This window comes from Staurois parvus, unplaced genomic scaffold (genome assembly GCF_062004578.1).
Source record: "Staurois parvus isolate SC_StPar_1 unplaced genomic scaffold, SC_StPar_1.0 ptg001432l, whole genome shotgun sequence".
NCBI classification, from domain to species: Eukaryota; Metazoa; Chordata; class Amphibia; order Anura; family Ranidae; genus Staurois; species Staurois parvus.
The window spans coordinates 4,536,761-4,564,558 of record NW_028319228.1 but is presented as its reverse complement, the minus strand read 5'-3'; the positions used below and the strand labels follow the sequence as shown (position 1 = coordinate 4,564,558).

The 27,798-nt window shown below is 39.2% G+C and overlaps 1 protein-coding gene across 1 annotated transcript in view; it reads right to left on the bottom strand.

Annotated features, from left to right (window-relative positions):
* AOPEP (aminopeptidase O (putative)) overlaps positions 1-27,798 on the bottom strand; it is a 597,182-nt gene that overhangs the window by 247,847 nt on the left and 321,537 nt on the right. The window contains exons 10-11 of the mRNA XM_089662129.1: positions 24,116-24,159; positions 5,050-5,110 (exon numbers count right to left, since the gene is read on the bottom strand). Of these exons, the coding sequence (XP_089518255.1) occupies positions 5,050-5,110; positions 24,116-24,159 (105 nt within the window). The remainder of the gene's footprint in view (positions 1-5,049; positions 5,111-24,115; positions 24,160-27,798) is intronic.

The window sequence follows — 27,798 nt, the reverse complement described above, 5'->3', positions numbered from 1 at the left end:
CAAAGCTCCCACCTTGCCATTTATGTGCAGTGGCCAGGTGGGAAGCGGTTAGAAAAAAAAAAATAGAAATACAAACGGTAATGTGAAACAAAAAACATGTGAATGTTTTATCTGCAAGAAACAAGGCTATTTAAAAGCAATTGCAGAATCTGGAAAGCTAGAATGCAAAAATAAAATAAACTACAAAAGGCCAAAAGTGTGATGGAAGAAACTGATTTGTCTTCATATAATGAGTATGTTATTTAATCCAAAAGTTGCACCTCGTCTTTGCAGGCATGGTATGTTGATTCAGGAACTACGAGTCACATGAAAAATGACAGAAATTTCTTTATTCACCTTGACCAGAGTAAAACAGAAAAGATCACCAGAGCTAATGGGCAAATAATTGAATCAGTAGGGATAGGATATGGTTTTCTTTACTGTCCTATTTCCCAGAGTGTCACCAGAAAGATACCTGTGAAAAATGTTCTCTATATCCCTGCTCTTGAAACTAATCTTTTGTCAGTGAAGAAGCTCACAAAACAAGGCACTGTAGTGACCTTCCAAGATGACAGCTGTGCCATCATAAAAGGGGATATCTTCAGCCGCCCCTATGCCGATATACATCAAGGAATGGGAACGCAACCTCCAGTGTTGGCCTGGCTGCTTGGCCACCAGGTGGCTGGGGGAGATCTTTCTGGATCAACCCTAGATGAGCATATAATATGATCCTCTACCGAAGCCAGTGGGCCATTGTTTCCACTGAGTGTGTTTGTGACAATGTAATTTTTTTAAAGTCTTATCTTCTTTCCTATGGTGTCCCCGGTTAGCCCACCATACTGCTTTACTCTTATTTTCACGATGTATATGGTACATGCCTCCTTTGGCCGAGAGATTGCGGCATTGGAAGCTATGTGGTTGCTGTGATAGTAATGTTTCCATTTGTAAACATTGGATGATACGCGTTCTTACGGATGCTGACTTGTTTTCTTCACTTTATTCTTTGTAATGTTTGAACTTAAAATAAAGATTACATTAAAAAAAAGGGGACATCTTAATTGCTAAGGCTAAAATTTCAGATATCAGCTGAACTGGATCAAGGTGGTTAATACTGCCAAGTAGGAAAAACATTCAAACTACATTCACACATAGAAGAGGATGAAAGAAAGAGTGCACAAACCTTGCGCATTACCTCAATAAATAGTGACTAATTTTATTTAATTTAGGAAATATGCTCACAAAGGTGACGGTAAAACAGGCATAAGTAAACTATATCCACACAGGGTTACAGGTAAATCCAAAGGGGGGGATAAAAACTAACGTGTTTCGAAGGGTGCTCCCTTCTTCATCAGAGCTGGGTTGAGCAGATAGAAACTTCAGTATGGCAGAGTTCCCATAGCAAGAAGACATTCAGCCAGAGTGTCAGTATTACAGCAGTTCAGCCTGTCTTTCATCCTCTTCTACAGTTTTATTAAGCTTCCCCAGCTTCATGATAGAGCTGCACAACCTCTGATCACCAGCGGATGAACACGCTGTTTGTTACTAATGCCCGTTTGATCTGAGTCTTTGAGCACATGAGATAATGGATCTTTGGTTACTACATTCACACATAGCACAGACTATGTGGGCACAGAAGTCCCTACAAAATAAAGAAATTAACTAATAATAATGACCATTCAAGTGGAATAAAAATGAGTCCATGTGATTAAACAATGAAATGCACCAGCTGTGTAAAAAGGAAAAGTTACAAGAAAAGCCTTTCTAAAGCAGGGTAACAGCAGAGCTAGGAAACTTCTAGACTAAATTCATTCAGATCTTTGTCGTCCCATGGAAAAATTAACTCCAGAAATGAAGAGGTGTTATTTCACTTTTATAGATGATTACTCCAGGTATCCTACACTATATCTGTTACACAACAAAAGTGAAGCACATGCATCAGTGAAGGTGGGCGCTAGCCGTGAATATGAAAATTCCACCTAAATATAGTGAAAAAGAAATATATACAACAACACATATATAAATAAGCAATTATGTGATAATATGTATTAAAACATCCAAATGATTCATAGAAAGTCCCTAAACACCATATTCTTGTGACCCAATCTTCTTTTAAACTCAACAGTGTTTCACCATTGTGTTTAGATAGAATGTGCACTCACCAGATTGCAGTGGCCAACAGAGTAGCCAGCAAGCATAAAGGACCAGGACTTGTGTATATCAGGTAGGATGTCCAATACTTTCAGCAGAACCCTTGAAGCCCATCCACTTATACAACATTTTGTGCGATGCGCGTCATCAGGAAACTAATTTTGCATTGCGCAAAATGCATTGAGGCTTGAGGGAGCGGAACACATATATATTTAAAGGTAGGACAGATTGGGGCATTCATTTGTGGGACACCACGCTGCACATCCATGTGTTATCAACTTAATGGAGGTCAATATTGGTGAGTGGGGGTATGCAGTAGGTTTAAACCATACATGGATTTATTGATAGCTAATAGCTAACGGGACTCAATATTGGTGGGGCTTGTCCTCACATTGAATAAAAAACAGGTATTTTGGTTATTTTAACCCATTTGGGTTTCCCAACCCCTGTGCAGTGGAGTGAAGTGAATGGGGGTGGTGTTGAACATTGGAATAGTACTGTCCCCAAAGTGCAGATGAGAGGAATGCATGCTATGTATATTGATGGTGTTGAGAGCTGGATGGGCGATGTTGGCCACTTATTTTTGTGTATATACATTTTTCTAAATATAAGTTCCTACCTGTGTGTCCATCCTGTAGTATACCATATACTGGCCTATGCCTGGGTGTCTATGTGGGTGAATTTTGGACCTGCTGACTTTCAACCAATGTATGCGCTTTCAAATTGATCAATTTGGACTTATATATATGGGTAAGATACTATTTGACCAATCTTCCATGACTGCAATGTTGTTGAAATTTGTCTTGTTTTATAGTTGTAAATATAAATATTGTTCTATTTGATTGAAGTATGCATTTAAAATGAACATTTGTTATATAAGATGTTGTAATACAATAGATGTATTGTGAGGTATTGATTATCTTTTTCTTACGTTTCTATAGAGTGATAGATTTTATACCCTGAGGAAGCCCGAGTGGGCGAAACATGTCAGGATTATTCACACCATATAATCAAATCATTGGAAACTATGATGTGTAAGACTGTACCCCATCAAAACCTCCAAATTGTTTTGTTTTTAAACATATGGGGTTTTTTAAACTTTTGTAATAAATCTTTGATAATTTTATTTTGTATTTTGTATCATCACTCTGCACCTTTAAAGTCCCAGTTCTTGAGGAGTGTTATTCTCCCACGTCTTGTCAATAAGAAAACTCCATTAGAAAAGTGGAATGGAAAAACTTGAACCATCCAAACATTTTTGGAAGCAAAGCCTATGTGTACAGCCCAAAAGAAAAACGTACGAAAAGGGATGCTTTCACAAAGGAAGGTGTAATTGTGAGGTACAGTGATTCTCAAAAGGGATACAGAATTCTACACCAAGACACAAACAAGGTAGCCATCAGTAGATGTGAAATTGTCGATGAAACGTAATTGTGTTCAAAATTTCATGAACTAACACAAACGCTCCAAACTGAGGGCAATTCCACATCAGTGTCACCTCATGGAAAACATGGATTACTCCATTGACACACAGAAGATAATAGTTCACACCAAAACACAACATGTGTGCATAATATTGCATCACTCTGGATGGCCCGCATGTCACCACTAAGCAAGCACAGCGCATTGTGCAGTGACATGAATGAAGTGTCACATTGTACTCTTCAAATAAAGTTAATTCAACAGTGTTTTGGGCTGCAGGCTTGTGTGAACAGGCCCTAAGTGTTGTTAACCATCCTGGCTAGGAGATTCTTCCCCGCACCTCCAGTCCATGTTTGATACTCAAGTTAAGAGTTGCGTTGTGCTCCTAGTTTCCGTTTCTGCAGTGCACCTGCATATATTCAGATCAGGTATCTATAATAGAAGGATGTGATGCCATAATGCTTGTATTACTGGCCTTACAGAAGATTCTTCACAAGAATATATGTAAAATGCCCTTCAGTGAGAATAACCAGGCCTTCCCAGAAATATTGCAGGTAAGGAAGATCTTCTTGTTTGGGTCTTGGACCTGGATAGGAGTGAAATTCAGCTCAAAACGAAGTCAAAGGTTTGGGTAGGTGTCCATTTTAATTAATATTTAAGTTCATAGACTGCTAATGTATTACAAAGTGGTCTGGAGTAAGCATTATAAAGTCATGTATAAATACATAAAAATATAAGAGGTAATTTAGTTAGAAGACTGTTTAACACACAGTATACTCTGGGCTGTGGGTCTACACAGAGGTATGTGGTGGAAACCGACTAGAATACCATACAAATTCCATCCATGGTTCCAACAGTCACCAATACATCTGAAATTTGTGCAAAGGCAGAATGACACAGTAAAGAGTTCCAGTGGAAAGTTCACAGCTTGTCCTTTCCTCCACAGTCTTATGTATTCTTGCCAGGTGGTGGCCCAATCTGACACATCATTTTCCATTTGACAATAAAAACCATCATAAAAAGCCAGATAGCCAATGTGACCTATAAACAAATGTGTATTTCGTCTTGGCTGTTTTGATATAGGCACTTCAGCTTGTTGATGCCTTCCTATGCACTGGGCGATGATTAACAGACATGAACCTAAAATACATTTATCTGATAATAATGTGTGTGGGTACTTTTACACCCTGTACAGAACAGTAGGCCACAGTAGGGAAGTCACTGTCAGGATCATTTATGAAACAACTTTAACTGAGTGCCTGAAATTCCAAAATGAATTTAAAATAAAATTGATTCCTTTTAAATTCTGATATATGACCAGTGCTAATCCAATATTGTTATCAGGTCATCAGGTCATCCAACATCCAACATCAAAACCAGTTCCCAAAACTCCATCCATTTTACATTTCCAAATTTCTTTTTTGGAAATCAGAGCTTTAAAATACATTCCAAAGTCATGTTCCAAAACAGAAAAACAGGCCTAATGATTTTTTACGTTACCTGTGGCATCCCAGGAGTGTCAAGCCAGACTTTGTATATAAGTTCAACAGAGAGCCCATGTCTGCAGGAAAAAAAAAATAGATGAGGCACAAATCTTTTTTTCCTACATATTGTATAACCTACACCCTAGGCCACCCTGGTCTATTTATGATTCACATAATGCATTTGGACTAAAAAACTGCTGGACCAGTGGAAAGGTAATACAGAGATTTTAGCCATTTCAGCCCTAACAATGGTTTACCCCACATGGACTAGAGCCATCTTCACATTTTTGTTACAGGCCTACTGATTTGGCAACAACTTTTGTTGTTTATGATGCAGGCCAAAGCCATAAAGCAAAACTGTATTTCAGGCACAAAGCACATTTACAAATCAAAAAAGGGTATTTTGAATGCTGACACTCTCTTCATTGTGGCATGCGTAGTGGGTGAAGAAAAATATGAGTTACTAAATAGAATTACAAATATATAGACTTAAAAAACAGGTCCTGCATATTTACTTTTGTATTTAGCTGTCATGCTGGAGGTCTGCTTTACCTAAATTCTAATGGTATGTGCATGTTGGAAGTCATAGAGACATGTTAGATATTGTATATAATGTACCCTTAAAAAGGAACATTTGTGGATTCATTGACTGGATAAAACTATCCTGATGCCTCTTGGGATGTGTGCCATGATCCCAGGGGGCTGCAAGATGCACTGACTGGATGTGACTTTCCCAAAGCCTACTGGAATATGTGCCATGATCCCAGGGGGCTTTGAAATGCGCCGACTGGATGTGACTGTGGGGGGCGAGGAAATGTCATCTTTTCCTAGGTGAGCAGTTGTAAACCTGGGACATGAAATATATGAACACATCACATCCTATCCTGTCTCTATCCAAAGCACTGAGTGCGATTTCTCTTTGCTGCCTCATTCCTTTGCTTTCAGCACGAGTCACTACTCAAAGGTTTTCCTGACACCAAGAGATAAAAAGGTGATGGGGGGGGGGCTCCGTACACATGAGATTGATACCCTTAGCTCTGCATGTTTTCTATGTATTGTAAGCAGGGGGTGTCCCTTCCCTTCAATCAGAGCTCAGAGCTGTTCTTATAAAGACCTACACTGAGAAATCTTAAATCCCTGCCCCTGTTTTTCAGAGATGAGAGATCCTGTGTAAATTCTGGATTTGAACTGATGTAGAGGACAGACGGCTGCAGTTAAACAGCTACATCTTATGTAGAAGACTGTATTTCATTTCTGGGTTTCATCTAATGCTAGTCACTTCACTGGGTATATATGAAGTTTTTCAATCACTAAGTATGCAAAAACCTTTGTAATACAAATAAAATGCAGTGGATACTTTTACTGTTGAATTTGAAAGTTATCATGAAGCCTTTGTAATATTTTATGTTCTAGGTTATGGCAGGTTTTCAGACATAGCAGAAAAACTGGATGACATGTGGAAGAAAGTGACATGTTTATTGCCAGATAGGATCAAACTCTGTCCTCAATATTCTGAAACCTTTCCATCAGCATTGTTAGGGCTGTTTGAGCTAAGTGCCAGATATTTTTACTGAAAGCTGACAAGAAACGTATATTTTCAGGCTTCCAAGTCTTATTAGTCTTGAAATATTTTGATAGTTGTGAAAAGAGCAGCTGTAGTGTTCAGAGATGAAAAATTCAGGTCAGACAATGTATTCAGATAAACTGACCAAACAGATGGCTGATAACAAAAAAGGTCTGTAACACACATACAATATATACATACTATATAAAAGTACTTCTACAAAAATATATACAAAAAAACAAATGTTTGATTTTCCATAATTAGATATCCAGCACTGCTGTTAGTCTGTTTTGCATAACAGCATATACATTACAAAGTGGTTGTTTTGGCACTTTTGTATACAGTTTAAAGCTTTAGTTTTTTAATTAAATAGGTCCCCCAATAAAATTAAGCTAGGTGCAGTGGGCATTATTTAGCTCTTTGACAAACAGCTTCCACTAAACAGTAAAATACTCACATTCAGCAATAGTACTGGAGCACTACTGAACTGATCACTTCACTCGCTAGAATTTCTCACAGTAAGACACTGGCAGAAATACATAGCATTGGAACTATCCTGTAACTCAATGTAGCCATAAAGCGGATCATGTAAGGCAGTTTTACCTGATGCTCTAGTCTAGTTCTTTGGCTAAAAAGTGGTCCATCATTACAGTGTGCGGACTTTAGTGCTGTCAACTGCTAGTTGCCAGCGATAGCTGCAGTCCAACACAAAGTCAAGAGCAAAATCAAGGCATTGGTATTGTGTTTAAAGTGGAAGTACCATGATACCACCCGTAATGTCATTGGCACGTTTTGTCTCTCCTAAATGCATAAAAGGGACAGTGTTGATCTGCCTACCCCTGTAACAACATATCACTGTAATAGTAATCTATTGTTTTGCTTTCCTTTCAGATTCAACATTTTCTATGGGACACTATACTACAAAATACTCCCACAAATGAGGGCCATTGATTGCAAACAAGATTTGTTAATTTGCATACACAAAAAAGTATTTTTCCTAACAAATTCATTCAAGACCATGTTGCAAAAATGAATACACCTCAGTTAGCTAAAGAAGTAGAAAGCCAAACTGGGGCCATTGTTTCCCATGACACAATACGGCATACACTGCAGAGGAATGGCATGCATGGGTGTCGTCCACGAAGGAAGCCTCTCCTAAAGTCCATGCACAAAAAAATCCTGCTTAGAATTTGCCAGGGCCCATGCTGAAAAAGAAGAAGACTGGCATCGCAAAGGTGAGGAGTACAAAGAAAAATTCATGGTGCCTACAGTGAAATATGGTGGTGTCCTTCTGTGGGGTTGCATGAGTGCTGCTGGTGTCAGGGAACTGCATTTCACTGATGGTATCATGAATTCACAGACGTACTGCCCTTCGTCATTGTGCACTTTTGCAACATGACAATGATCCAAAACACACATTTAAGGCCACTGTTGCATTTCTGAAGAACTGGGTGAAAGTGATTCAGTGGCCAAGTATGTCTCCTGATCTGAACCCAATTGAACACATAAGGGGAATTCTGAAGAGACAAGTTGAGCATCCATCCAGCACCCAGGCTCAAAAAGAGGTCGTTCTTAAAGAATGGAAAAAGATAGATGTTACAATATGTAGCCAACTTGTTCATTCCATGCCTAGAAGACTTGGTGCTGTCCTTACAAATCATGGAGGTCATACAAAATACTAGTTGTAGTAGTTTTTGTTGTGGGTTGTATTCATTTTTGCATCAACTAATTTGAGTAAAACTGAAGATTTTGTAATCCAAGTTATATTATTACCCTTACTTTCATCTAATGAGCTAAACAAATGTTGTATAAAACTCTGTTTTGTCAAAATTTTGGAAATTGTTCTGGTGTTCATTGAAATATTGTTTAAAATGTTACTTTTCAAAAGGGGTGTACTCATTTATGCTGAGCACTGTACTTCCATAATTGTTGGTACGCCTAAGCACAATTGCTGTAAATCCCTAATACTACTAGCGTTCTTGTAGGCTAGGCATACAGGGTTATTTTCAGTGGTGGTAAGAATGACCAAAGCTCTGAGGGCAATAAATGTACATTACAAAGACAGCTAAACACATTTTCCTTACTACATAATCTGCACAGGGGGATCTAGTGATAAAAATCCTGAAGAAATGTCACATAGGGTGTGACGATCGCGGCGTCAGACCCCAGCCTTTCTCACCAAACTTGTGACCGAAGGACTAGCCAATCTAAAACTGCGCTGTCACGTGCGTAACAATGCCATGCCCAGCTGCACCCTGCACACAGACTTTCCAGCTAATGGACCACAGTCTGTGTACCGGTAGCCTGGAAGCAATTGTTACTGGGTCAGGTTAATTACGCAATTAACCATTCACACTGCCACCACCTCCTATTTGTACAGAGAAAGAGGAAACTCGGCAATATTAGCAATAACACTATGATGGTTGGATAATCGTCTGTATACCACTGTCACCGCAGGCAGGTTATACAGAGGGTTAAACACACACAGTAGCGATCTTCAGCGGCAGGAATTCGTAGTTTGCATTAAAGGCATTAGAAACAGTTCAACACTTTCAGAAAGTAAGATTTATTACTAAAAGGTCAAAGGGGTGCAATAAAAAAATTTACAGAAAAAGATGTAGCCAATATATATATAAAAATATACAGAGAGCAATAACACAGCAAAGAGATAACAGAAAGGAATTTAGAGGGTTAAAGTACTTTCAGCTTTTGTTTAACCAGCTTCCAAGTTTCAGAGCCAAAAGGATGCTTTTGATCTCCCACTGTTAGTTTCAATGTTAAAGCAGGGAGACCTTCAACTCTCACCCACAGCTCAACTCAGCCTAGCTTTTCTAGCAAATCCACAGGGTGTCTGCCTGGAGCAGTAACCCAATCATCTCTTTTGGGGAGGGAAGTGTAGGTGGAGACCTAAGTTATAACCAGAAACTCTCATAGCTTATTATTATTATTATTATTATTATACAGTATTTATAAAGCGCCAATAGTTCGCTCAGCGCTGTACATTACAAAGGGAGACAGAACATGTGACAGAATAATACCAATACAATGCAAAACATGAGGGGATCAAGGGCCCTGCTCTTTCGAGCTTACAATCTAGGATTATATTTTGGCCCATAACTTTTCCTAGGTACATGTAACATTCCACCCATGGGTAGATTAATATGTAGAATTGTCTGCTGAAGGTTTATATATGAAATATGACATACTGCTGGGGATGGTTAAGGAGATTTTATTTTCTGCTCTCAGCTAGGGAATGTAATATACGATTTACATATACATAGGGTACACAATTAAAGTAAACAGCAACCTCTTCAAACCCTACTGATACTTCACACGCAAACACATTTTCTACATTATGTTTCATTTGCCTCAACAGTCTCCCTAATACAGCTCCCTGACCACCTTAAGCTCCATAGCAGCCACATCATGAGTGTGGAACAGAGTGCAGTGGTTGGGAATGAGTAAAGCAAGGAGTGCAGAAAACACAGAGTAACCCTCAGAAGTGTGGGACACACAGAGTGCAGGGCTGAGGAGTACAGAATTCAGGGTGCAGGAGCACATAATACACACAGTGCAGGAGTCAGAAATGTATAACCCTCATAGTGCAGGGGTCAGTAGCACATTTGTATATTTTGTTTTTCTTTTTGCCCTTATAGTAAGTTTATTCTATTGTGTATATGTTATATAAATCAAAAGATGCAGCGCTACAGAAGAGGAACACTATAAATAAATGAATGGATGTATAGATACAAATATGTATACACATGAATAAATAAATGAATAGAATAGTTCATATGATAATATCAAGGTGACTTCAAGTGCTCTCCTCTATTTCATATCCTCCTGATAATCAGGTGCTGTGCGAAATAGTGCTGAAGAAATGCACACTCACCAGAACGCACAGTGCACAGAGAGGCAGGGGGGTGCTGGAGAGCTGACCTGCTCCGCCTGATGACACGGACTCCTCCCCCGTCCTGCAGCTACTCATCTCTCTGCTGGGAAAGGAACGTGTGTAGGCATTAAGGAGCAGTCCACAGGCTACCTTCCAAGGGATTACACAGTAATATCCAGGAGCTCTGGAGGGAGGCTATCATATTGCAGACCCCATCCTGACCAGCTGATGACTCCAAGGGAAATTTATATTTATAAACGCCCATTTAACTGTGCGTTCTGGTGAGTGTGCATTTCTTCAGCACTATTTCGCACAGCACCTGATTATCAGGAGGATATGAAATAGAGGAGAGCACTTGAAGTCACCTTGATATTATCATATGAACTGTTCTATTCATTTATTTATTCATGTGTATACATATTTGTATCTATACATCCATTCATTTATTTATAGTGTTCCTCTTCTGTAGCGCTGCATCTTTTGATTTATATTGTTTTTTCTTTGGGGTTTATGGTTACCTGGTGCACAGCTGCTACTTTGCATTTATAGGTGCGCTCGTATACATTTTTTATCATCTGTATATGTTATATGTTTGTATTCTTCCATTTTCATATATCTTTAAAGCCTCGTGGTTGGATTTGGTACTGATAGAATGACTTACTATATAGGCAGCTCTTTTGTAGAATATAAAAAAATACTATGACCCTGATTTAATAAACTGCAAAGTCCAAATGTTTTCAAACTGTTCAACTTTGCAAATGCATTAGCGTCTGATTCGAGAAAGCTTTTGTACACACCATTATGCAGAGTTGTAAGAGTTTCTCTGCCAATGTAGTTCGCAAGCCATCATTTTATCATAACACTCAGGCTTTGTGCACACACTTTCACATGCTGAAACAGCAGAAAGCCATCAAGTAATAACAGGGAGGAGAGTGCTCCTGGAGGGTGTTTGCTGTACTTTAATGGGGTATACTGTATTACCTACCAATTAAAGTGTATCTATTGCCAAAACTTTTTTTTTTACATTTTGGATAGAGTACGGAAGGGCTAAAACACCTACCAGTTTTTTTTTTTTGCTGTCTATTTACCATTGGGGAAAACCTTCACTTTCTGTCCCAAAGATGTAACAGGAAGTTAGAGGTAACCTGCCAAAGTGAGGGAAATTCAAATGTTAGACACTTGTTCCCAGAACAGCTATCTCCATTGGAAGATTTCCCCTTAAAGTGTTACTAAAGGCAGACATTTTTATTTAATTAAAATAATATAAAAATGTGAAAAATATACAAATCACAAATAATAGCGCAAACCAAATCACACAACTAAATACAACCACCACCAAATAAGTGCATATTAATAGTGCAAACAAAAAATCAATAAATAGGGAATCTCAATATAGTCCATTCAGAAAAGTCCATATAAACATGATCCTCAGTAAATGAAGTAATGAGATCCTCCTTCATAAGCAATGTGGTATTCAGTGCTCAAAAACACCCCATCAAAATGCACACTCACCATGTGCTAGTAATTAACCAGCATGTTAGTATATATCCAGCATTCACCAAACAGGCTTCAAAGGACGATCCTCATGTGTTGGTAATTACTCAGCATACTACTATGTATCCAGCATATCACCAAACTCCAGAGAAGATCCTCTCCTATCCAGATTAGCACATGTGGGTAAAGAAAATACTCGCCATAGTGCAGTATCATCCAACAAATTTATTGCCAAACAAACCCCCTTTAAATCACACTCACGATGAGCAAATAAAAACAAGGCATTTTGTTATATCAGAGCTCCAGTCTCTGCATCCTGTGTCTCACCTGCCAGCCCGCATTCAAGATGGTAATAGCGCGATCACGTGATCTGTACACGTGCATCAGCATGAGTAGTGACGTCACAGGAAGGCCACATCCTGACGCGTTTCGTCTAATGACTTCTTCCGAGGTTATTAAAATAACATACATGTTATGCTCACCTGCTCTGTGCAGTGGTATTACACAGAGTGGCCCCAATCCTCCTCTTCTCGGGTCCCCAGCCGACGATCCTGGCTCCTCCTTTTCTTTGTGTGTCCTCATAGCAAGCTGTTTGTTATGGGGGCAAATGCTGCATGCTCGCTCCCGATCTGCGTGTCTATGAAGCCACGCTCCATAGACACACAAAGCGGTACTTAGCCTTGCCCCCCACTTCAGCGCACTTGATTGACAGCAGCAAGAACCAATGGCTCCTGCTGCTGTTCAAGTCCCTGTGCAAAGAGGAAGCGAGGGGAGAAAAGATGTAGCAATGCACAGCACTGATCTCTTCTCCCCTCTCTTCCCCTTCACACAGGGAACTTAAAATGCATGCAATGCATTAGGGTAAAAAATGTTTTTAGGTTTAGTATCACTTTAACTTTTATTTTGGGGCAGACCTCTATAATTTGAGATTTCGCTCATTTTTTTGGTGGTTCAAAGGATAAAGTTTATTCATTTTACTACTAAACATGACCTCATCTGACTCTCTTGTGGCCTGCATAATATTTGCAGCAAATAATGTCCTTTTGGAGCTTTGGGAACCAAGTGTTTTGTGTGCTTCATCTATTTACAGGTCCTGCTTCTTCCGGTGGTCCAGGAGTTGGTTGAAAATCAATTTGGCCATACTGGCACTGTCCACCACTGTCGCCGGTTTTAGGGATTCCACTGATCCTGATATTATTTTGCTGCATTTGATTTTCTTAGTTGACAAGCTCATCTTGGACCATTTGCTCAATGAGTACTCGTTCATGATCATCCAGGTGGTGTAGGAATGTCTCCTTTGTTTTTTACCAAAGCCTCTTCTAAGCATCCTAATAAGGCAATATCTTTTTTTCAGTCACCACAATTTCTGTCTTACAGGCTTTCTCTATTCTATATACTGTAGCATTCCTGGTCAGACAGCATGGTAGAGAATTTATGTAGGTTTAGAAATCTTTCAGGTCTCCATCATCAATTAAAGCGCATCTAAAACCGAAACCAAAAATGTAATATATTGCAGTTTATGAACCTTTAGATGTTTCAGCTGTCTAGACTGCATCATATATGTCATTTGTACCACTTTAGGTGTGGAAGTATGTCTGCCCAACAAGGTTGGTATCTCCAGGGATGTAGAGGGCAGAAACTCCAGATTTGGACTTTGAGACAGAGAAGTGTTAAAAGGTTGTGCAGTTTGGTCAGGTGTAGCCCACATGGCAGGTGTGCTAGGTATTGATTGCCTGGTTTGCAGCTGATAGGATGCCTGAAAGACTGCCTAGAGTTGTCATTCTGGACTCTCCATTGTTGCAGGTTGTTGAAGGGTTCTGCTTATTGGCCATCTATAATTTTGGTATGGTGAATGGCTGGGAATAATAGATGGAGCCATATGTGGGATTTTGAAGCTCAGCAGAAGCACGTTTAACTGTGCCAATAGGAGGCACTGTTAAGATAATTTGCTTTATTTGGCCTCCATCTTATTGTTGGAGAGAACATGTTTACTTCTTTTCCAAGTGTCCCAGTATGTTGATTGCACTTCTTTTGTAGCACAGTGATTTTACATTACAGTTTCTGTCACTTACTGCAAGCCAACCAGTCTGCTGATGCTGATTTAATTTCGGTAACTGTTACAGTATTAACAGTAAAAAAGACATTATAATTTCTGGTTACCCATCTATTCAAAAATCCAGAGTTGTGGCCGCACTTATTTATTTATTATAGGTACTTATATAGCATCGTCAATTTACACAGCGTTTTACATATATATTGTACCTTCACATCAGTCCCTAACTTGTCTACTTTTTATATGGGTTTCTGTACTTTGCCCATCATCCCTGCACTCTGCACCCTTATATTAAACACAAACCTAATATACACTCACTAGAACACTGTTAGTGGCCTAACTTTAATGCTAACAAGAAGAAGTAAAACTACTTTTCAAAATGGGTTCCAATTGAATTTAATTTCAGGAGTACACCAACTCCCATGCTTTATCCTCCAAAAAAGAGGAATGTATACTTGTTTTCTTGTAAAAATAACAGTGGAGAAACCTTTTTACTGAATCAAGAACTGTACTCTCCTTTTCAGGAAATAATCGTTCATTTACTGTCTGAATACTATGGAAATAGAATTTCCACAAAGAGCTAGCAGTAAAATTAAAACCACAAATTCTTAATCCTGGCAACAAAATAAGCATAACTTGGCAAAGTCATGTTGGAAAATGCGCCTAGCCAATGACAAGTCACTGTGAGTAGTTACAGCGCCTGGCCCTGAGTGTAAATATATAATAGAGTACACTTGAAAGAGCAGAATGAAAAAAATGAAGAACAGGAGCTGTGCATGTGCAAGAGAATACTTCAATTTAGAGTATGGCACTGTTTACTACGAATGCCTAGATCATGTTTCAGAAACACAGACACATGCTCTGGTTAATGTCATTGTATTCTGCAAAATGTGGTTTTATTTCTGATGCAAAAGGTATCATTGAGCTTCTAGGCATATACAGAAGATATCCTACACTACATAAACAGAATAGAAGTGAAGTTCGACAGTGTTAAGAGGAAAGGTTTACAGTTTCTTGAGGTGCACTATTTTCACTTGCCTTCTTCATACGTGATAAATGACCATTTCTCCAGGGACATTCTGCAGTTGCCCCTTATACTCCAAGGGCAGGCCCAGCACCTGTATAGTATTTTACAGCCTCAGCACCCACCCAAAAAATTTAAACACTGTGGCAGCAAGAACACCCTTTTTCCTTTTTTTGGTGACTTCTGGAGACAAGTAATTTTCTGACTTTCCAGGGTATGCCAGGAAACATTGGAAGTAAACTGAAGTCAGACATTTGACTCCATATTCTTGAAAGCTCAACTAAATTTAGGTTAATACATTTTAGGGCAGATAAACACTGTACTAACAACCTCTGTTTTATCTATAAGTCCATTTTTCAGGCAGACCTGATCAGAAGGTTCAACTTGTGGCCTTTTATACCCACATACCTCCATCCAGGTCTGGAAAGAATATCGGAAAAGGACTGTGTCCTTTTCTGCTTTTCTGGACCTAAAAATGAAGGACCAGAGGTAGCATGTCAAAGTCCGTTTACATCCTGCTGCCCATGGAGCCATCACGGGTCCACCCCCTGTCCACTTTGTAAATGCAGACACAAACTGAACGGGCACACATGTTAAAGTAAAAAAAAAAAGACATCCATAAATAAAGTAAATAAGACTGCATAGTTCAACAGGTACCAGAGTTGGACAACATCTGTCCAGTGTAATCTAAATTACCCGATCAGCTCCCACTCTTTATCACTGTATATGTGTGCATGAGGATGAGTATTATGAAGACTGCGGCTGTTTGTCATTCATGCCAGCACAAATCACTGAACTGGGAAGACAGAAAGCACATTTACACTAAATTTATTTTGGTCAAACTAAAAATAATACTTTTTATTTCCATTTCATTTCTTAACTTAATAACACAAATAGTCATGAGAATTTACGTTTAACCATAAGAAAAAAAAATCCATTCATACTGAAAAAATGTGATATTCACTTAAGCTATCACAGGGAAGTAGCATAGTGCCCAGACTAGAGAATTGCTTTGAGCAGTATACTACAACACCTCTGCTGCTTAAGGGCTTAAAGAATAGAGAATTGCTAAACTAAGAAAGACTGAAAATGTGATAGTCAAAAAATAACTCCCAATGTATCCTACTTTTTAAGCCTGATTTTAACAGCTACATTCTTGCCAGTAAAATAAGAACTCAAAGCAAAAAGTGACACACTATTGCTATCAGGAATCCACTCAACCATTTTGCTTTTTTAAGGTGGCATTTTGGCTCACAAAATTTTTTTTTATTTTTTTATAGCAGTGAAATCTAAAATAAATTAGCCCCCATGTGCATATGCAGTGTTACATCATCCCAGGCTAGCCAGTCAAGATGGATGAAGACTCAAAACCTGGAGGAGAAAAAGTTGGAAGATGAAATCGAAGCCAATGAGTGGGTCTATGGATATCATAAGGCTGGAGGGGAGGTAAGTATAGATGTATTTAGCTCCAATCAGTTTACCCTAAAGTAAACCTTCAATGGCTGGATGCATTAGGCATTTTTTTTCTTAGTTACTTTTTTTTTTACTTTTTTGGTCCACCCTGCCCAGCAGTCTTACCTGGGAAAGAATAACATTTCCTCTACTCTGAAATCTCCTGGAAAATATAGGTAACGTATCCCAGGATGCTTCCTAATCCATTCACTACGGGTGAATGGGGGAGGACCGGAGACGTGTTATGAAGGGCTGGGCTGCGTAAACCAGAAGGAGGCAGCCAGATCCCAATGACTTTAGTAATGAAGATGGTGCATGGGACAAGGTATTTGGCAGCAGCATGGCGGACCACAGTGGGACCACGAATTCACTAGTAGGATGAGTATGTGAATTGCACATAACATCAGCAAAAAAAGAAAAGTGGGAAAAACATGAGAAGAGGATGAAGTTCCCCCTTAATGTTTTACTTCTGTATATCAATTCAAGTAAATTGGACAGGCTGGGTAGGACTGCAGTCTATTGCAACATGAATTTGTGCTGTATAACCTCTCCCTAAGGATACAGAGCTTGTAAAAGGGGAGTTAACATGAAACCTATATTTCACAAGTTAGGATTCAGCGCTGTTAGGTAAAAAATATACCATCAGCCATAGGGGTTTAGTCCAGAAGGCATTCAGCTGCACCAGAACAAAATTCGAGCCACTTGTCGGCTGTGCCTTATGAATAAGTTAACAGCAGCATGCTTCACTACAGTTCACCTTTAAACTGAACCTGACACTACTGTTCACAAAATATGGATGAAGAGGAAGTAAAATGGGAGGTCTAATACTTACTTTTCCTGTGGATGGTGAGTAAAATCTTTGCTCTCTTAACGAGTACCAAGTATGCCTGATTTGTGGTTCCCCAATGGCTGTTGTGGTTCCTCCTGCTGGACAAAATGTCACAACAGGACAAAGTAGTGATGTACAGTGCCTTGAAATAGTATTCATACCCCTTGAAATTTTCCCCATTTTATCATGTTACAACCAAAAACATGAATTTATTTTATTGGGATTTTATGTGATAGACCAACACAAAGTAGCACAACTGTGAAGTGGAAGGAAAATGGTTTTCAACATTTTTTACAGAAAAATATCTAAAAAGTGTGGAGTGCATTTGTATTCAGCCCCCTTTACTCTGATACCCCTAACAAAAAGCTAGTGGAACCAATTGCCTTCAGAAGTCACCTAATTAGTAAATAGAGTCCACCTGTGTTAAATTTAATCTCAGTATAAATAAAGTTGTTTTGTGAAGCCCTCAGAGGTCTGTTAGAGAACATTAGTGAACAAACAGCATCATGAAGGTCAAGGAACACACCAGACAGGTCAGGGATAAAGTTGTGGAGAAGTTTAAATCATAGGTTATACAAAAATATCCCAAGCTTTGAACATCTCATGGAGCACTGTTCAATCCATCATCTGAAAATGGAAAGAGAATCGCACAACTGAAAACCTACCAAGACATGGCCGTCCACCTAAATTGACAGGCCGGGCAAGAAGAGCATTAATCAGAGAAGCAGCCAAGAGGCCCATGGTAACTCTGGAGGAGCTGCAGAGATCCACAGCTCAGGTGGGAGAATCTGTCCAAAGAACAACTATTAGTTGTGCACTCCACAAATATGGCCTTTATGAAAGAGTGACAAGAAGAAAGCCATTGTTGAAAGAAAGCCACAAGAAGTACTGTTTGCAGTTTGCAAAAAGCCATGTTGGGGACACAGCAAACATGTGGAAGAGAAGGTGCTCTGGTCAGATGAGACCAAAATTGAAATTTCTGGCCTAAAAGCAAAATGCTATGTGTGTCGGAAAACTAACACTGCGCATCACCCTGAACACACCATCCCCACAGTGAAACATGGTGGTGGCAGCATCATGTTGTGGGAATACTTTTCTGGGCAGGGATGCTGATCAGAGTTGATGGAAATATGGATAGAGCCAAATACAGGGCAATCTTAGAAGAAAACCTGTCTGCAAAAGACTTGAGACTGGGGTGGAGGTTCACCTCCCAGAAGGACAATGACCTTACACATACAGCCAGAGCTACAATGGAATGGTTTAGATCAAAGCATTTTCATGTGTTAGAATGGCCCAGTCAAAGTCCAGACCTAAATCCAGTTGAGAATCTGTGGCAAGACTTGAAAATTGCTGTTCACAGATGCTCTCCTTCCAATCTGACAGAGCTTGAGCTATTTTGCAAACAAGAATGGGCAAAAATTTCACTCTCTAGATGTACAAAGCTGGTAGAGACATACCCAAAAAGACTTGCAGCTGTAATTGCAGCGAAAGGTGGTTGTCACGTACCTGATGGGAGACTGAAATGACGAGGTTGGCCTCACTAGTGTCACTAGTCCTGACCCTACTGGAGTTGGAACAGAGGGAGTCTAGGACCCAGGGGAACAAGAGCACCAGTAGTTATTGTTTGCAGCTCCTGCAGATGATGACCTTGGAAGACTGATGATCCTCTGCTTCAGGCACAGTGGTAACATGCAGAGCTGGTTTTGAAGATTGCCAGGCATGCACCAGAGCAAGGCAGGTAGTGAGAGGGAGAGACAGGAGCAGTGTCATAGGAATAGCCAGGGTCATCAACAGTCGGGCAGCACAGTACAGAATCAGAAGCAAAGCCGAAGTCAGGAGCAGAGCCAAAGTCAGGAACCAGTATCAAGCAGGAGGGTAATCAGAGTCAGGTGAGGAACAAGCCGGGTCAGCAACAAGGGAATCACACAGGAACAAGCAGGACATGGGGAAGCTGAAGACTAGTCAGCACTCAACATGGGCAGGGACACCCTTTAAATAGTCCATCTGGCGCCAATCTTCGCCGTGCGTGTGCATGTGCGAGTGCTTGTGCGCGATTGTGCATTTCTGCGCGCATGTGCACAACCGGTCATCCTTCTCCGGACGTTGCTATGCGCATGTGCATTTCTATTCACAATTCGTTTTACCGGAAATCCCTTACAGTGGTTCTACAAAGTATTGACTCAGAGGGGCTGAATACAAATGCATGCCACACTTTGCAGATATTTATTTGTAAAAAAATCGGAAAACCATTTATCATTTTCTTTCCACTTCACAATTATGTGCCACTTTGTGTTGGTCTATCACATAAAATCCCAATAAAATACATTTACGTTTTTGGTTGTAACATGACAAAACGTGGAAAATCTCAAGGGGTATGAATACTTTTTTAATGCACTGTAGCAGCTGGCTGGAGGAACCATAGCATCCAGTGCGAGACATGCTATCCAACACATCTGAAAGTGTCTGATAGCAGTGCCACTCGTAGCTCTTTAAGAAAGTCTAGCGTAAGTGTAACTATTAATACTCTTATGAGTTGGTTGTCTTACAAGTTTTATAGCTTTTCAAAAGTAAAAAGTTTGCTGTTATGTACAATATGCTACTAGCTTCTTTCAGCTTAATAACTAAGCTGACCTACTAAAACAAACATATGATCTTTGCAGTCCCAGTGGAAGTTTGGAGCAGTTATACTTTCAGCTGCAGTCATAAAATTAACAACTCATGTCAACTGTTTCTCTTACAGCATCCGGTCTGGAAAGAGCAAGGACAGCGGTGTATATCTGTTCGGCATCATCCTCTTTCGCATAAAATAGAAGCTATACTAGGAGAAAAGCCACACAAAATTTCTTTTGGACGCTAATACAAATGAATCATTGCATTTTTTTCCTTTATATGGTTTGTGGAAGTAGATTATTAAAACAAAAAGCTGTCACACCTATTCATTTTACAACTTTCAGCAAAAATAAAATACTCTTTTTAATGGACTTTACAGAAAATACATTTTCTTTCCACTCCTGTTGAAAAGTTTGATGCTGTGTTTCGTTTCTCTGTTTTCTATATAAAGCAAGTTTACATTTTATAACTGATATATGGGTCACTCTATAAATATATATGTTTAGGTAATCCATCTGTTCCTTTGAAAGGGCACGCACATGCTCAAATGACTCAGACAGTGAATAAACATAAATGGAGTTAAAGGGTAAGTCCACTTACCCTTACGATTATAGCCCCCTATAGTCATTCTGTATAATAATAATAGTTACATTTTGTCACTTTGCAGCCTGAAATTATTATTATTATACAGGATTTATATAGCGCCAATAGTTTGCTCACCGCTTTACCAATGTAATGGGAGACAATACAGTTCAATACAAGAGGGTTAGGAGGGCCCTGTTCCTTGGAGCTTACAATCGAAGAGATGAAGACAGACACCGTTTTTGTTTTGTCCAGTTGTATTTACTCAGTGCAACTTATAACATCCAAGTGAAAGATTTAAACCTCAACATGTCAGAAATTAAAAAAAATTGTAAACTCAATCAGGTGTAGTTAATCACCTTCTCAATGGCACACAAAACCATTTGACTTTCAACTGTGATCAGCTGTGCTCATTTTGATTAGCTCAGCATGAGAAGAACTTTCCAGGAGAATTTCCCTGGTTGTGCAACTGAAGCAAACAATCAACTATGGGTGGCAAGGCACTGTGAAACAATCTACAGGATAAAGTTGCGGACTTACAAAAAGTTTCAAAGACTTTATCAATGCCTAGAAGCACAGTAAAGTCTATTATTAAGAAGTAGCAGGTATCTGGTACAACACAGACCCTCCCTGGATCAGGACGTTGCTCCAAACTAGATGAAAGAGCCAGGAGAAAACAGGTCAGAGAGGCTACCAAGAGGTCTACAGTAAACTGAAGCAGTTGCAGGAATTTATGACAAAGAGTGGTCATTGTGTGCATGTGACAACAATATCACATATTCTCCACAATTGTGGCTTGTATGGGAGGGTTGCAAGAAAAAAGCCACTCCTCAAGTAAGACCACATGCAATCACAACTGAGCTTTGCAAAAACACACCTTGAAGATTCTGAGGCCACATGGAAAAAGGAGTTATGCTCAGATGAGACTAAAATTGAATTATTTGGCCTTAACACTAAACGATATATCTGGCGGAAATCCAATACAGCTCACCATCCAAATAATACCTGTCCTGCAGTAAGGCATGAAGTTGGTAATATGCTGTTAATGGAATGTTTCTCTGCAGCAGAGACTGGAGCACTTGTCAGGATAGAAGGAAAACTGGATGAGGCAAAATACCGTCAAATTCTTAAGCAAAATCAGCTGCCCTCTGCCAGAAAGTTGTCAATGGGAAGAATGTTTACCTTCCAACATGACAACAAACCAAAGCACACAGCAAAGTAACCACACAGTAGATGAAGTAGAAAAAGGTGAATGTCTTTGCATGGCCTAGTCAGAGCCCAGACTTAAACCCCATTGAAAACCTGTGAAAAGGCTTAAATATTGCAGTCCAGAAATGGTCACCATCAAATTTAACTGAACTTGAGCAGTTCTGCAAAGAATGGGCAAATATTGCAAGTATAGATGTGCAAAGCTAGTAGAGACATATCCCAACAGACTAAAAGGCTGTAATTAAAGCAAAAGGTGGTTCAACAAAATACTGTCACAAGGGGGTAATGCTTTTCCAACTCATTGATTCTATTTTTTTATTTTTTTTTACTTTTTTCTGACATGTTGGTGTTATATCTTTCACTTGCATGTTATATGTTGCAATGAGTAAATACAGCTAGATGAAACAAAAACTGTGACTGTCGTTACGTCAGGTAGCAAAGCATATATAGCATATACAATTACTACACAAGCCGTATTTGTAATTTAATGTTATTGAAAATTACCTTTTTTTTTTCAATCTGCAGCACTGCAATTTTCTGTAACATTTAATGCAACATGACATCCTGGAGGTATTCTGTACACTGTTGGTGTACAGAACTTCCTCAGAAATGTCATTTCCTGCTTGTGTGCTTGGCTCACTGATTTTCCCAGAGATCTGTACTAACATACAACTCAGATTTTATTTAATTGCATTACCTGCAATAGCAATTTTAGTATTTGGTTTACTCTACAATGGTGTACCATCTGATTATACCAAACCAGTTCCTTCTATTCAGAATCAGTATCCAAAGGATAACTTCTTCAGGGCAGCTAAAAGGGCAAGGCTATGCAATAGTTTGTTCAAATTCCAGAAATGTACATTGATCACCTAGATGGGATTGTTTTTTTTTCTAAAAAAAAGTGGAGTTACTGTTTAAGTGCAGCCCAAGCGATAAGGTTCCATAGCATCCAATTAAAGTGTGCATCCCCCAAAACATTGTGGTATTTAATGGAAGACAGTAAAATAATCATTGTTATGGAACAAGTATTGACATAAGTATTTCTAACTTTTCTGTGACTTTCATTGGCTGCATGCTTGTTGCAGGTCTATGGCACCAATGGCAGTCTTTATCATTTCCCATTGATTATCTCAACCCAGTATTTCTTATTCATGGAGAAATACAATGCTGTTTTAATGCCATGGCCTTGTCCCCTTTGTCATTGACTTCATGTTACACCATAGCTTGTCCTTGTACTGTATAACAGAACAACATTCTATAGGCACTCAGATGGTTTACCAATACACTGCCAATGTCTATATCCAACTTTTGTTTACAATATCTTAAACCTGTGCAGAATAAATAAATACCTACTGTACAGGATGCCAGAGATGGGACCTTGATGTTTCTTAATTTTTTGGTTTGTGGTCGCTTTAAAGGGAATGATAACAGACATTTTTGAACACTTAGGGGTTCTCACCCATGCAGGGTGAGGGGTAGTCTGGTGGAGAGGAGAGGACTGATTTACCGGTCTCTCAGGATTGGTAACTGCTCATTTGAGACTTGGTATTTGAAGGCTTAAAGCGCCTTTGAGTGGGAAACAGCCTCTAACCCTGATTACAGGTACTTTGGTCCCAGAAAGGGTTAACCCACCAGAAGGGAGGTCCAAAAAAGGAGCAGGTAGCAGACAGCACCTGTGTCAGTGAAGTACAGTGGAGTAGTTCACAGCTGTGATAAAGTGTAAACTGCCTGGCAAATGAGGCATTGGAGCTGATTTACTAAAGGTAAACATACTGTGTACTGCAAGTGCAGTTGCGCTAGATCTGAGAGGGAGCTCTGAAATGAGGGAAAGCTCTGCTGATTTCTATCATCCAATCATGTGCAAGCAAAAAAGCGTTTGTTTTTTTTATTTTCCTTACATGTGATTGGGTATTCTTTGCAAAGTGAAGCTTTACCTCATTTATTAAGCTCTTGCAGTGCAAAGTATATTGCTTTTAGTAAATCAACCCCATTGGTTGCTGAGATCCTTTGGCCTTTGTGGTACCCCGAAGCAGACGGGAACCCTAAACCCTGGTGTAGAACTGATATATTGATGTGAGCCATTGTGTTGTTCTCAAGATACAAACACGGTTTGTGTTTACTTTTGCTGAAGAAAGTTGTTTTGTTTGGTTGATTTTGCAAAGCAATAAGGATTGCTTACTTTTACAAGTGGACAGTGATCCTGGGCTCCCCATAATACAGTACATAATAACATACAGCAAATCGAAATCTTCTTTAACACACACATGTAACAACATTTATCAGTCATTCACAGATTATGAAAGAATCATTTCTTTCACCAGGGAAATGCATTTTATATTAGTAGGCACCTGAGTATGGAGTAGAACTACTTACTTGTTTTGCTCAGGAAAATGATTCAGCAGCATTTGTAAAAAATCCTGCAAGACACAAAATAAAATATTACTTGTCATCTTGGTCTAGAACAGGTTCAGTGAACTCAAAATACAAAGTTAGTTCTGTGTGACCCAATTGATTGTGAAAGTGTTTTTAAGTATTGTAGTTTTGCTCTTTTCTTTGGCCACAGGGCAGACTCAGATTATTCCAGCTATAATTCATAGAGCACTTTTATTTCTTCAAAACGGACACCTGAGCAAATAATGTTGTTTCACTTGTTGTGCTTATCTTGCTACTTGATGTTACAATATATAGAGATATAAATTCATAAGTATAAAAAGAACAAAGCTTTCTTGTACATCTAAAAAAAAAAATAAAAAAATAAATGGATTGTGATGGAGACTAGATTACTTGGATAGAATATTCAAAAATATTCCTCTATATAAAAGGGCAACTCCAACAAAAAATTCAACCCTAACCACCAGCCTCCAGTTCTTTTTAGCTCAGCATCATTCATCTAGTTACCAATGAGAGGTAGATGCTGGGAACATCCCAAGAAAACACACCAATCCTCCTGTAACTAAGAGACAGCAGTGCAAGGGAAGTCTGAAATACCCTGTTACCAGCCACAATACTGCCCACCATTCCAATAAATATGCTGTGAGCCTGTCTACACAAGCTATGTTATGTCTGAAGGACCAAGGTAGATGTAGTTCTGCAGCATGTACAAAAGGGTACACAGGAAGCCCTCCTCTAGGGCAGGGGTCTCCAAACTTTCTAAATAAAGGGCCGGTTTACTGTCCTTCAGACTTTAGGAGAGCTGGAGTGGCCAGTAGGAGTAAAAAAACAATTACATAGTGCTTGTAGTCAGTTGATGGTGGGGAATAGGAGAAATAGTGTCCAATCATTGGTATGAGGTGGAAGGAACAGTGCCCCATCATTGATATTAGTGGAAGACATAGTGCCTAATCATTGCTGCCAGTGGGCTGAATCATTGCCCCATCATTGGTGACAGTGGGAGGATTGGTGCCCCATCATTGGTGTGAGGAGGAGGAATAGTGCCGCAAGATTGGTGTTAGGGGGAAGAATAGTGCCCCATCATTGGTGTCAGTGGGAAGAATAGTGCCCCATCATTGGTGTCAGTGGGATGAATAGTACCCCATAATTGGTATCAGAGGAAGGAATAGTGCCCCACCATTGGTATCAAAGGAAGGAATAGTGCCCCATCCTTGGTATTAGTTGGAGGAATAGTACCTAATTGTTTATATCAGTGGGAGGAATTTTGCCCCATAGTTGGTGCCAGTGGAAGAAATGGTGCTTCCTTGTTGGTGTCAGTGGGAGGAATAGTACCCTGAGGGCCAGATAGAGGCAAGCAAAGGGCCGCATTTGGCCCATGGGCTGCAGTTTGGAGACCATTGCTCTAGGGGACCAAACAGGATTTTTTCAGACAGGCTGATGACATCACTGGCCAATTGTGCTATACATTTTAGGTATTACCTCACAAGCCTGAAATGACAGCAAATATTCTAGTGCTGTTAATTATCACTGTTAACTGATGAGCTATAGAAACTTATAAACCTTTCCTATGGACAATTTCAGGTACCATTGTTTTTTGCTATTTCAAAGGCACATGCAATTTTGAGCATTGACATATTTGGTATTTGTTTAATTGGTGCAACCTCAATGTATTTATTTTCTGTTTCAATAAATTTTTATCTTTTTCCATATACAATGAAAGTGTAAATCAACAGCCTTCTAATACAACATAATATTCTCTTTTCAAATTCAGTATATGATCATGTAGAATTGAAGTCCATTAGGTAAGACACTCTTACAAAACCTAACTAGGGTTCAGGAATTGAAATGTATCTGTACATTATACAGCCAACATTATAAGACAGAGCATCACTAGTTTAGTATCCAATACTGTAGCCGTTTTCTACATGTTTATCGAAGCTCTCTCCGGCGGCTGAACATACTGATATGAGGATGTGTACAATTGAGGGTTGCACCATTGATTTTACCCCTAAGAGATCCTATTGTGGTACAGACAAGTTAAGGCAATACGGTAGTTAGGCGAGAGATTTCACTTTCAAGTAAAGAAGTAAAAAAATAAAAATAGAGAGGAGAAAAAGGTAAGGGGGGGGGGGGGGGGGGGGAGATACAGTAGAAGAAGAAAGGTAGGTGGCAGGGGATGAGCTCCACTTAGCCAACTGTCAGAATGCCAGACAGCGGGCACCATGTGTCTGATTACACAAGTAAGAATGATCTATTGAAATCTTTAGGAAGAGGATCGTTTATCCAAGGGGACCATATTCATTTAAAAGTGCATGTCCTATCATTTAGGATAGCTGCCATTTTTTCGATAATTATATACCACAACATTTTATGTTTGACTTGTTCTATAGTCAGGGTAGAGCACCACCATGCTTTAGCCAGAGTCTGCTTCACTGCAGTAAAGAAAAACGTCAAGAAACAACATTTTTTGGTGTAGTTGTTAGGCTTTAGATTCAACAACACTTCTTTTGGCGATTTAAAAATTCCTTTATCGAACAAAGTACTGTATATACTAATTAGTAACCACAATAGTTTGATTTTTGGACAAATGTGCATGAAAAAATAAAAATTCTGGCAGACAAAGGGTAAAATCACTCACCCTAATGCCAGCAGGAAAATAGGTAGGTTCTTACTGACATCCTAAAAAAAAACAACTATACATTCAAAACAAATTTGCTCTTTTATTTACTGCAGGAAAACTTAGCAACATTTCAAACTTAAATCTTCTTGTCTATTTTTCCCTGGTGCTTTCACACCTGTATTCAGACCACATTTTGCATTTCTGCAGTATGCTTTAGACAAGGATTGAGTAAGAAAAAGACATTGAATAACCCTCTATATGCACATTCTTCTTTCCTTTATTTGATTTCTGGAATCACATGGGATAGGGACTGGAAAGCTTACCTAAATGTATACAGAAAAAAACTAGCTTTTAGCAGTTTGTGATTTATTACTCCAGTGATTACATGAGTGTGGGATAGAAAATATAATAAATAACTCATGGCACTGAAGTCATTAAATCAATTGTCTAACTGCACTCTACACTCTACTGCTAAACAGTTCATATGGTAGACAAGATGTATACAAAATGTTTCCATTGGTGTATTATTACAGGTATTTAGATGTGCAGACAATGTATGCAGCGCTCTACATACATACATATATACAAATTCTACATTCACATCAGTCCCTGTCCTCTAGGAGCTCATAATATAAGACCCCTAATTCACATTCATAAATAAACATACTAGGGCCAATTTAGCCAGGAGCCAATTAACCTACCAACATGTCTATGGAGTGTGGGAGGAGACTCATGCAGGCACAGGGAGAACATGTAAATTTCATGCAATTGGTGTCATGGTCAGGACCCAAACCTACAACACTAGAGCTGCCAGGTGGAAATGCTAACCACTTATCCACTGTGCTACTCAATATGTAAAGAAATATCATAGCACAGGGAAGAAAAAGGCAAAGATTATATTGGCAAAGTTTCTTGGTACATCTGGATGAATTATAACTTTTAACATAATTTACAAAAAATACCCTTGTCCTTTAAGAACAGAAAACTGCAAACTGCAGATTATTATCTGTACTATAATGGACTCATAGTCAACTCCTCCAGCTCC